We start from the raw sequence: 12325 nt of genomic DNA, 5'->3' as shown, positions 1-12325 counted from the left end.
ACACAGTAGTCTGCTCGCGAGATAGGAGCAGCAAGATGGCCGCCCTGTCACTTCAACGGCTTGCACGGGTGTGTGTGGGCTATTGGCTATCCAGTCATTCAGATCAGTGGGTTTTAGTTAAGAAAAAGGATGGATGTATTTTACCAAATAAGCTAACAGTTTAGCTAGCATATTCAATTTCTTCTTCGACCACTCTTTTCTAGCAGTCTGGGGCGGCAAGCGCGTTCTAGCTCTACATTGCCACTCACAGGTCATTTTTTGGTGCTACTTCAAACTCTGTTCAGGGGTCACAAGACTTGTATCTGTGGAAATACGTAATGTTTTATTGGTCATCCTTACCAAATGTTGCAGATATATTTGCACCCTGCAATATGACTTTTCCTTGCTATCAACCATTTCTATGCTACTTCACAGCAACCTGTTATGTTGTAATGCTGTCTAAAATTCTGGCATATCATTGTGTGTTAAACTGGCCAGAAATTCACATATCCCACTCGGACAGTAGGAGAACACCAAATCACAAGTGCACACCAGCAATCTAGCTGCTATAATAACCTCATTAGAAGTATTGCTCCTCTAGATCCAGACCAAGATTGCCTATGCAAATATTCCTGTCTCCAAGAGCAAGACAACAGCAAGAAGAGGGTGCTCGCATCGTCTATATGCAAGAGGGGGCCACTGCCTGAGGATAAAAACACTCAGACTATATTTACTGTTGTCTCCCTACATTCCCACAAGCTATATTTATAGGCACAAGTGTGCAAGAATTCGTAACGTTTTTGTCATGTTTATTCAACCTGGCTTTGACATGCTGTCACCGCTGTTGGTGGCATCCGGGCGAGTTATTTTACCTTGCAGGAAATGTGACGAGCGTTCACAAGTTGCTAACAATTTAATTATTAGGAATGCGCAGAGAAGTACTTGAGAAGACTTAACAGCAGTGAGTGCAGCTTTCTGACATTTGAACAAAATTCATATAAAGGTCATGATTCCACTGAAGCACCACGGTGGAGCCATCACTTGAGAGCAATCATTTCATCAAGAAGTAATCGGTGATGCTCAATTGGACAGAGAGGATTCGACCATGTTTTTAATTTTACAAAATGTTCCTGGTATTGATTCCATAAAGTATTAGTTTTTTTTTTTTTTTAATTATTATTGCTTTCTGCTGTCATGCCACATATTCATCAAAGGGTGTTTTCAAGTCCACCAAGTCTTTGTTTTCTGATCAATTGCTTTATGTTTTCAACTGCTCAGCTTTGTGATGTCACACGGAGGATTCACCCAGACTCTGCAAGTGTTTTTTTCTGGCTTTGTGACATATTTGCCCCTTACCGTAAGCGCTTTTCCACCTTTGAAGGCCCTCACAGTGATTTACATTTGACTTCTCATTTAACTACCGATGACGCAGCATCAGTAGCAACTTGGGGTTAAGTATCTTGCTCAAGGATATTTCGACATGGTCGCAATGACGTGGGATTGAACCCACAACCTCTGGGTTTGTGAGCCACACCACCCCCAGACACAAAACCAAACTTTGTGTGGGGAAAGTGTTCCTTTATGGTGTAACAATGACGTTCTGTCCCTGTTCTGAACTCCACAAAGTATTTTTGATCGACCACTTGTTGGCTTTGTGCTGTCAAATTAGGATTTCTGATTCCATTGTTTGAATACCTTGACATCAAGCCGATGACTTTCCACTGTTAAAGGTGTTTGTCTTAACCGCTTTCAAGTTTTGTTATATAACAATTGAATGTGTCCTTGTTTTCAACTCCACAAAGATTCACTTCTGATTCAGCTCCACACATTGTTTGATCAAATTCTGACGTCACGCTCATTCTTCGGTGTTACTGGTGTTTGTTTTTTAAGTTTGGTTAAAATACTTTTTGTTTGATAAACAGGGTTTTTGTGAACGTGACGTCACGCCACCGCGCGCGTGCACGCCGCTTGCTCCCTCATCGCCTCTCCGTCGCGTACGCGCAGCCTCACTCAAAGTGTGGCGTCCTGGCGAGCGAGCGTGTCGGGAAGCCGAAAGCGAGAAAAGCGATAGGAGAGAGAATGGAGCGCTCGACTCGGCTGCGGAGGCAGGAATAAGACACAAAACACTCGTAGTAAACGTTCACAGAGACACTCGAAGACGGGAGAAAGTCGTGGAAGAAACTAAACTTTGTGTGGGGAAAGTGTTCCAAGACGACTCTCGGCCGGACGCCGATTTAAAACATGGATACACTTTTCTCTCTTTTTTTGGGATTTCTGCTCCTCTTCTCGGCTGCTGGGCGCATCTCTGGGCAGATACCACCAGGTAAGGACGGAAAAAATATATAATTGCTCGTCCGCTGTCGTTAAAATCGACCCATTTATCAATAAAGCGACACGCGTGTTTGTTAATTTAAGCCGAGTTCCTGCCAGGTGAGTGTTTTTTTAGGTGGAGCAGAAAAGTTGGCGACAACCTCCACGCTTGTTGTATCGTCGCCAAAATGTTCCAAAATGCACTCGCATGCCAGGACGTGTGAACTTGAAGTCTTATTCTTCATAAAATGTCTATGTCTGTGTGGAAAAATGTTCAATTTGCTGTCCGGGAAGCGAAGACTCGTCAAAATGTCAACGGACGATGAGACGACGCTCGTACTTTGAATTCGGGGCGGTTGGCCAACCTGCACTAACTGCACGCCGCTTCTTTTTCACGCTTTAAAAAAAAAAGTTTTTCACGTCATAAAGACTTTTTGATTGTGTCTATGAAGTATAAAGGTTCGACGTGACGGGGCTCATCAGCATAGAGGCAAAAAGGACGACAGTTGTCTTCTGTGACTCATCATGTACACCCTGTTTTTATTAACGTCAGTTACGTGACTAATTTGTTAGTGTGTCACCAAAGTACAGTCGTAGACTGCTGATGGGGTCAATTTTCATTTTTAAAATTCTGCAAATGCACAGCAATGTGTGCAGAAGATGCACATTTGCGCGTGCATTACCTGACCAGAACTGCTGTCATTTGCATTAACTAATTAAAAAAAGAAAAATTCTGTGTGGCAAGTGTATACTGCACTTTTCTATTCATCCACGTGTGTATAATTGGGTTGGTATGAAGACGTGAGACAATACCGAACAAGTCGATATTCCTTAGTTTCACCTTTCAATGTTGTGATGACAAATGAAAACACGCTTTGGTACATATTCATTGCAGGCTGTCGAAGTCTGCTTACATAAGCCATTGTGACTGACAGTGATGGATGCAAAGAAAATACACCAGCGGTTAACCTAAATTACTCAAATTACTGTTTGTGTTGTTTTTGTAAGGGCTTTTAAAGTTTTTGTTTTGTTTTTTATTTTATTTTTTTGTTTTGTTTTGTGTCGTACAATTCCTGGTCGGAATTGCTGAGTATTTCACCCAATTATTTACTTTCACCCTAATGTCTGTGTATGGTGTATTTTTTGTAATAGCTGACCTCCATTCTGACCTCACTAAAGCTTTATTAAAGGTGACTCGCGCACACCACGCTTCATTTATGTGTCGGGCATTACCAGAAACTGTAAAAAGCGGGGAGGGGGGCAATTCTGCTCCAGCATGCCCTGGCTCGTTTATGATTTGCATAAAAATTACACATTAATTACCACTTCTTTGGAGAGCTTTATTGCCCGGCCCCTCCCTCCTTTAGCCCACCCTTCCATCGCCCAACTACTCCCCTGGGTCCCCTCCCTGGGGGCCATTTGGTCTGCAGGGCAACAAATGTGTGGAATTTCTTTGAGGCCTCCACGGGAATGCGAGCGCAGTTAATTTGCAAGTAAATACGAGATTCTGCTTTACATAGCCTAGAGGTGGGTCGTCGTTAATGTGGAAAAAAAGGGTGCGAGGGGGGGAAAAAAAATTGTAGTTTCTAAACTGGGAAATACAGCGGAGCCTCTGAAATCGAGGAGTATCTGCTCTGTTTCACAGGTTGACTTCCAAGATCTAATTTCAAAACAACATTCCCATTGTAAATGATGTCAAATGAATTGGTTCCAGGGTCAAATGTCACCGATATACAACCTTTAACTGAACTCCAAAGGCAGTGTTTTTAGGTAAAACATTTGCATTTGTAATTGTCCAAAAAGTGAGTCAAGTACTAGGTGTTGCTGAAATTAAGTTGAGTATTGGTGTTTTTGTGTTGCGTACTCTTCTGTCCAAAACGTTTTAAAGTGTGATATGAGCACTACTAGTGGTACGCAGGCTCCATCTAGAGGTAGAAGAAAGACTAACTGAATTAAATGTTCAAACTGGACCATGTTACAATGACAAACATACAAAAATAAATAAAAATAAAATCCATTGCAGTTTTATATAACTTTTTTTTTTTTAAACATTTCAGTAAAAAAACTTTTATGTAACTTGTATTTTAACTAATCATTATTTTTCACTCTACTATATTATAAGTGCAATGTTATTGTTCAAACTGATTATGTGATTGGTTTAGTTGGAGGTGTCTAAAATAAGCGATTATTCAACAACAAAAAGATTATCAAAGATTCAAATTTTTGTTCAGAGCCAGTTGAGCTGAAAAATTGTCCTAATCACTGATTTCACCCTCACCACAGTATTCTTTGATATCTGTAGTTATTCATGAAAGCAGACATATCTGATTTAATTTAAACATGACATTTGCAAAGATTTGCTTTTACTCTGGAAAACAATGAACTCACCAATAACAGTAATTTTCAAAAATGTAGGTGGGTACAATATCAAAAATCAACTTGTATGATCTTATTATTCGATGAATGGATAGAATAATCGATTCTAAAATCGATTTTGAGACAGATTTTCCTCCAGTCCTTCTCTGTCCCTTTTTGGCACATTTGACACTGTCATTACAGCAAAACCTTCAAAACATTGTATTGAAGCAAAGCCCACTGTCATTTTTGGCACCGCATATCCTGGTAGAAGACATGCGAACTGTCAGTGCCTGCCTCTGTCTTGTATCATATCGAATGTGTGATCGTTCCATTGAAAAGCCAGCCTGCGATTGGTTGAAATGTGGAATGACAGCAGATATGTCACACGTCTCCTTCAAATGCACACAAGGACAAATTGCGGATCAGTTGAAAAGGAATTAAAACTGTCAAATTACTTTGGGATTGTTGATGTCCTTTCTGTAAATCACTCTCATTAAGCCCTACTATCTTCTACTTTTCCCATTTTATAATGTCCCAATGAAATTATGCCGTATTAAATGATGGCGTTTAATGTGAACGTGGGGGCTCTCTCTGGCGTCTGCGCTTATCACGGCTGCTCTGCGGCAACCTCGTTTCGGCTTATCACCTCCACGCTTCGAGTAATAAATGTGGCCCGGCGTGTCTGCTGCGCTGCCTTTACAATGTCAATAAGTGACTGCATGTCAACGTGACAACTTCTCTAAACGCACTGACCCGCATTGACAGTGTCTTTAATCTTAATGAAGTGCCATAATTGTGTTCCATTAGCTTCCCTGGGTGAATCACATCATAGCTGGTTTAATTATAATTGTAAATCATGTTTTTGCATTTCGAGGCGCAAGTACAAAGTTGGTGTAATTATGACTTTATGGCGCCATTTGGAAGATGAAATAGAAATGTTTTTTTTTCCCCAGCAAAAAAGACATGAGGATGAGTGAAAGTGAGGAGGAGGAGGGAAAAAACAACAACATGCAACCATTGGTTTTTGGCCGTGGGCATCTCGTCCACTCAAGAGACTGTGAAAACGGCAGGAGGGGTGCATCTGTGTGTTTTTTCTGTCATGTCCGCTTTGTGTGCGCGTGCGTTGGTGTATGCGCTGTCACTTAAAGCGAGGCAGTGTGGCGCTTTTGTGAGGCCTTCTGTAGTAAAGTGATACAAAGAGAAGCATGTGAAATGTTTGCTTCTCATTTAGATTCCCGTGAAAATCCTTCCCTCATTCTGCTGTGGCCAAATCAAAGAGGGTTTTATTTATTTTCTTGTTAAAAGTAATGCCTCAGTCTGCCGCCACGCCGATCTTCCTTAATGTCGTCTTCTCCTCAAATCAAACGGCTCTCTGCTCAAAGCACATCTCTTTCTACGGATTTCAATTTGGTTGCAGATTAAAAAAAAAAAAAAAAAAGAAACTCTTGAAAGTACTGGCTCGTTTCTTCAGTGGTTTGGGGGATGGGGTCTGTAGGCACCCACACGCGCGTGTGGAAAATGTAATTAATCTGCTCAGAGAATTCATTAGCTAATCCCTCATTAGACTTGTGTGCTTGAATGAATCGGAGGGTTTTGCATTGAAAAACGAACCAGCCGCGAATTGTGACCTTCCAGTCTCTTACACAGGATCTTATTCAGGTTGTCCGAAGTGAGTGTGATGTACGATAACTTGATCTTCCAGGACACAATATGTTCTGTAGTGTACATTTTACTCTTGAGTCTGTTTGGTCCCACGGTAAATAGAGTAAAATTTACACATGGAAGAGAGTAAGATTAAAAAATAAAGTCATTCAAGGGTTGAAGAACGATCTCACGACCTTCAGCTTGGGAGCCTGCCACTCTACCACCTGAGCTATACCACTCCTACTGTTGTTTATATCCAAGAGGATATACGAAGAGGAGTTACGAAGATTCCAACTGACGAGCGATATACCAACACAGAACTGGGCGTTACACTCGTGAAATTTTGTGGCAGAACCTAGTAGTGACGATTTCCCATGATTATCAGTCCCGAGCAATAACTGTAGCATGAAGGCTGCCAGGCATTTGTCATAAAGTCAACAGCGAGGGTGCTGAAGGAAATGGAGGGGGAGAGTTGCTTGCAACAGACCCCAAATCCAGGAAAGATCATATCCCTGATGAATGATGGTGTTGGTCTAGTGTCATCCATCTCTGCGGTGGCCTGTTGGGCTCAGGTCACAGCTGTCTGTACACAGAAGCATGAAACTCACTGCTGCATCACATACACACGTTGAAAACACACACATTTCCACACATTACTGCTTAATGACAGATTAAGTCATCAACACTCAGCTGATTAATTACGCAGCAGTTTGCACAAGCTCACCAAACGCAGCTAGTGGGCTTTATTCTCGCAAGAATTTTGTAGGATTTTGTACAAAAAGGAAAGTGAGCTCATCGGTTGAAACAACAAAGTTAGTGGAAAGGAAGTTGTAATGGAGACGGCATGGCTGGCGTGTAGCAGGTGATGACAGGTTTGGAAATAAATATTTTCAGGGTAGGCACAGGTGTAAGGGGGCAGAGGTTAAAGGTTGGGGGCCAGCCATGTGTTGGTTTAATTTGGTGTATGGGAACATGTGCAAGGCTCTCTTCACTTCCGCTAAACGTTTAAAGAGGAAGTCAGTCGCCCCCAAAATTTCTTGACAATTATATGTTCTATGCAGCCCCACTATTCTAATTTCGATATTCTGGTTAATATTGTGTTAATGGAATATGAGATAAGTAGCAAATTCCAGCAGTTTTTATTCAATAATTGGAAGGTGGCCATTTTGCCACTTGAGTTACTCAGGTCTCAGGTAACAACCAATCACAGCTCAGCTTCAGAAAACAGGTGAGCTATGATTGGTCATTCCCTGAGCAACTGCGATGTCATTTTCAGTTAAGTGGCAAAATGGCTATCCATTGAGATAGATAAAAATGTCTGGATTTTGCTTCACAACTCATATTCCACAAATGTAATATTAATAATCAGAATGTCATGTTTGGACTAGTCAGGTCACATAATAACATATTATTGACAAAGAAATGTTTAAGGTTGGCTTCCCCTTTAGTGCAAATTATGTGCTCAGTGTCAAATTATTTGAGTTTATGTTAAGTTTCAAGTTTTGCTTTGTTTTTTAATTTCAGGTCTGTCATTGATCTCTTACACTGTTGTAGCTAATGTGTTGCTGTTCTGAATGAATTATGTGCATGCTATGTATCTAATTCTGTCTTATTGTGTTCTCTGTTGCTTTCTTGGACCCAGCTCACATGGGACGCTCTGAAAAGGGTGAGTTTCAATTAGCCAGCTCGGTGCTGAACTCCATGTCACCATCAGTAGTTCGCCGCTCATCTCCACCTTTTTTGCTGGGTTTCTTTTGCACGGTGTTGGTTCATCATGGTCATCCATCCTCAAGTTGTGATGTCATTCTTAACAGTCACGATCAATTTAACATGTATTTCATTCAATATAAATGTTGGAAACGAGCTTAATTAACTCACATCATCATTATGTTTTGGAACATTACTAACACACTATGGTGGAAATAACTTCTCCAGCAGCTTGTGGTGAGATAGAGAAATGGGACACTTGGAATTTGTAAATGTTGTGCATTTCATATCAAATTTATTTGTATATACATCCTTGAAGATGCACAAGTTCTTTTTGAGTGTTAAAATGGTTAGACCTCGGTGAAGGGTTTACTCACCACTGAATTCTCATTCAACACTCAGCAACAACTCATCAACAAGTGTTTCCTGAAAGTATTTTTGACCAAAACATTTAGCAGGTGCTCTGTTGGTCTTATCTGTCCTACTGTTGGTAAATCTGTTTACCATTTGTGTAAACCAGCGTTCCTTCATGTGTCACTCAGAGTAGTTAGGGCAGCTGGTGGTATATTTAAAATGTCCAGGTGCTGTTTGTTTAGTTAATGCTTAGTCCTGTTCAATCAGTTTAGAATTCCTCCCCTCTATTGACCAATATCAATCTTACTTCACATAAGCTAACGCAACTGTGTCTTTTTGGCACTCTGAGGCTTATGACGGTGGCACATTCTTGGCCGAAGGGGCTCGGGATAGCCCACCTCATTCCACGCATCCTCACACACATCCTCGATCTTTCCTCCACTCCGTCTTCCTCGTTCACACTCCGAACACTCCCACCGGCTGCTTGTTGGGAGTTGGTTTTCATTGTGAAAGTGACAGCTTTGTAACAGAAACCACAGACGGCTCGCATGGCCGAGACAGACGGGGTGGTTTAGGTCTATCTGTACTTTCCCACAAGGCTTTGCGACTATACTTTAAAGGAACGTAAACAGCTTCATTTTCTGTACAGTCATTTGAAAATAGACAACTGAAAATGTTGCTCTGTTGGTGTTTGTAGTTGTGCTTTATGTCTGTGGATTGTTCTCCTCTGTAAAACACATTATTTAATACAAAAATAACAGACCTAATGGAAGTGCAGCGGCGCAGAAATACTGTCAGTTTACATTAAGCAGGACAGGCTCTTTGGCAGCTCTTACATGTGCTCCAACTAATCGCCGTAGATTTCAACTCAACTCAGTCCCTGAAACAATGGATTTGTGACCACTTTAACCGCTCTCTTAGCTCTACGCAACTGAACATCATGAAGGTCAACACACTTTGCTGTATATAACGATAATGTCTGTCATAAGTTATTTCTGGAGGTGGACTTGATGTATTGTCTGTAGGTGTATCAAACTTCTTATCTTGGTTTTGTTCCTTTGGCAAGTCGTTCACTTTTTGTTCCTGTAAGCATTTGATATTTAATAATCCCTGGCAAAGAGTCATTTTTGTCCTTCTGGTTTCAGCTAATACACAACAATACCTTGAAAAGTATTCAAATAAGCCTTAGGGAATGGCGCCATACAAAGTTAGCCTCAGCTATGAAGATAACTGTTGCCACAGTTAACCAACTGTGGCGATGTCCTGCACGTTTGGCAAACATTTGATGATTCTGAGGTCAAGCCAAACCACTTAGGCCAAAAGTGTTTGGAAAATCTGATGACACACTTGGTTTAAGTGGAACCAACATAAGATTTGAAGTCAGCAGTGACTGGGCTATCGACTATGATTATATAAAGGTACATTGCTTGAAGAGGGTCTATAAATAGCATGGCAATAGGAATTTCTGAACAGTGTGTTGTTTAAGGGCATGTGCCTTTTTATAATGTTTATTTTTACCAGCTCAAAAGAGATAAATTAGACAAGCCAAGATAAGAAACTGACTTTAAAGTGGCAAGTAACACCAGCATTTGTTGAAGTGGGAGATAAATCATCCCTGGAAAGTCCATTTATTTTACTTTCTAAGACTGTTTTGTGGACGCTGAGTAAATGTGACAGCCATCTACGTTAAAAATGTGACTGCAGGACTGAGCCTCTTTATAACAGCCTTCAGGTGGCCGCCAAAGGGCTCTTTTGTGCGTCCCTCTATGTGGCTCTGGGCATTGGTTGAAGTGGTTTCCATTAGTCCAGTTAGGAGGACATCTGTCATGAAAGCAGCATCACACCAAAGTAGCCATAAGCAGCCTACGTGCAGTATGCCATTGCTGGTCACATTCCTGATAGTAGTCATGAGAAAATCCCAGGGGGTGTTTTTCTTCAGACCCTCTCAACCCCACCCCATTTCAACTTGTCTTTACATTCATGTCCAGTAAGTCTCTTCTTTAAGCTGATTTGGTTTTGAGATGGCTCGAAAGCTTTTGAGATATTTAAACCCGCCTCTCTCTGTGAATCTGCGGCTTACAGACGGATGACCGCTCCATTAAGATTATCATATCCAACTCCACTTTATATCTTCATGTTGGCGCGATGTTGGCCATTTCTGCTAGCAGGGGAAACATTTTCAATTGTCGAACAGACATTGTAGAGCTGAAAATGGGTGACTTAAAAAACATCTCAGATTTCAAAAGCATGATGACCATCCACCAAGAAGCTCTTTAGACTCTTTCTGAACCTCCATTGGTCAGACCAACACCGCTGCCGAATTCAAATATTAGTCAAACTGATTAAACCAGCCATCTGCCCTGAATAGAGTTTATGTCACCTGTCTGTCTCATTTCCACAATTATCTGTTTGGCCGCCATCTGTCTTTCTGCTTTTCGAGCACTGTCCCTGCCAGTCGGCATGTGTCCCAACTGTCAGCGGATGGCGGGTTGACTGCAGACACATGGTCTGACTGACGGAGATCCTATGCACCAACCTGCAGTCCATCACTCGTAACAAGCTGGCACTGTGCAACATCTGCCAGTCGGTGATCTCGATGGTTGGCCTTTGCCTCAGCTTTGAAGAGGTCCGCAAACAATCGAGTGACCATCACCGTAGCTCCTTCCACGAACGGTCTGACCCTCTAATTTACCCAAGAAAGCTTTCCTAAAAACACACCAGACCATTAAATAACACATTAATTTGACTCACAATTATGAAAGATTACTCTAAGGACATAATGCACTCGTGATTTGATTTGTTGGATAGTTTTACACAGCAACCCTATATCACGAGAGCATTTTAAACATGCGTAATTAATAAAGTTAAGACTGTCTGCTGAGTGATAAACTTCAAATTTATTTCTAGCCATTCATCTAACTAAACAATAGCTTTGTACGAGGTTTTTATTTTCAAGGCGCTACACTACGGCCATATGTCTTACATGTCGTTTCTCAGTCACTCACTCTATGGATGCTCATGGGAAAGTCAGGCTGCAAGCTGTGCTTGGCAAAATAACAAACCTGCAAAGTCATTTGAATACTGCAATGAGTTCTTGCCACAAACTTAGATCAAGACAATGCGGTTTGGTCAAATTTTTAACTGTCGGCAACGGCACAAACCCAACATTAAAGTTTTGCATTGGACGCAACCTTGAGGTTTTTTTTCATGCGTATCTTCTTTTCTTTTCTGTTGATATCTACACCAGTTACACCCTAATAGAAAAATCCACACCAGTGTGATATTTCAACGAAGCTGACTCCACTGTGTCTGCTGGACTCTTCTCACCTCTCATGTGCACATTCAACTCCCAGTCATTCTCCTCCTCTTGGAATTTATTGCTCGCTAACATAAACACAACAAGCAACCCTCCCCCAGTTTTTTTTGTGTATTCTTTACTGAATTACCCCACCCAGCCCCCGTTCTTTTCATCCTCACCTCCATTGCCTCTCCTCCTTTCTGGTTTCCATGTTTCCCCTCCCAACAAGAGCTGGGGTGGGATTTTGCGGGGCCAAATCCAGATGGAATGGTGTTGTATTACACGGGTAGAGTGTACAGATTATTTTAAAGGTGGAAACGGTAAATTGTAAAGTAGGTCATATTAACAGGGGAGCGACATGGAGATTCAGAAATCCCAGTAATCCTCCTGAAAATAAATAAGCCAAGCATATAACTTTTGACAACACAAGAAACTAAATATATCCCGCTGTCTTGTTTCTGAAACGTATTAATTTGCCCCCATTTAAGAGAACAGGTTTGTTTTACATGAAATGTAGCTGCTGTGAGATTTTCAAACTGAACAGAAAACCGAAGAACAGTTTCTTCCCACCTTTTCATTTTCTCCTCACTCAAATCTTGCCAAGGTCTCTCAGTATTGCCTTTCTTTATCTTTGTTGTCGTCTCTCAACCTTCTTCTGGAATCCCTGCTTGGTTT

At 41.4% G+C, this 12325-nt stretch overlaps 1 protein-coding gene across 19 annotated transcripts in view; it reads left to right on the top strand.

The window, feature by feature from the left end:
• Positions 1 to 1896: 1896 nt before the first annotated feature.
• Positions 1897 to 12325, top strand: part of ptprk (protein tyrosine phosphatase receptor type K) — an 84051-nt gene continuing 73622 nt past the window's right edge. For 4 of the 19 annotated variants that reach the window (XM_077510079.1, XM_077510080.1, XM_077510075.1 and 1 more), the window contains exons 1-2: positions 1900 to 2302; positions 7934 to 7957. In XM_077510079.1, coding sequence (XP_077366205.1) covers positions 2221 to 2302; positions 7934 to 7957 — 106 coding nt within the window. In that variant the 5' untranslated portion in view covers positions 1900 to 2220. Of the gene's footprint in view, positions 2303 to 7933; positions 7958 to 12325 lie in introns of all 19 variants that reach the window. The other 15 variants (XM_077510087.1, XM_077510088.1, XM_077510086.1 and 12 more) reach the window with 9 other exon arrangements.

The sequence above is a fragment of the Festucalex cinctus genome, chromosome 21 (genome assembly GCF_051991245.1).
Source record: "Festucalex cinctus isolate MCC-2025b chromosome 21, RoL_Fcin_1.0, whole genome shotgun sequence".
Classification (NCBI taxonomy): Eukaryota; Metazoa; Chordata; class Actinopteri; order Syngnathiformes; family Syngnathidae; genus Festucalex; species Festucalex cinctus.
This window is presented reverse-complemented; position numbering and strand designations above follow the sequence as displayed.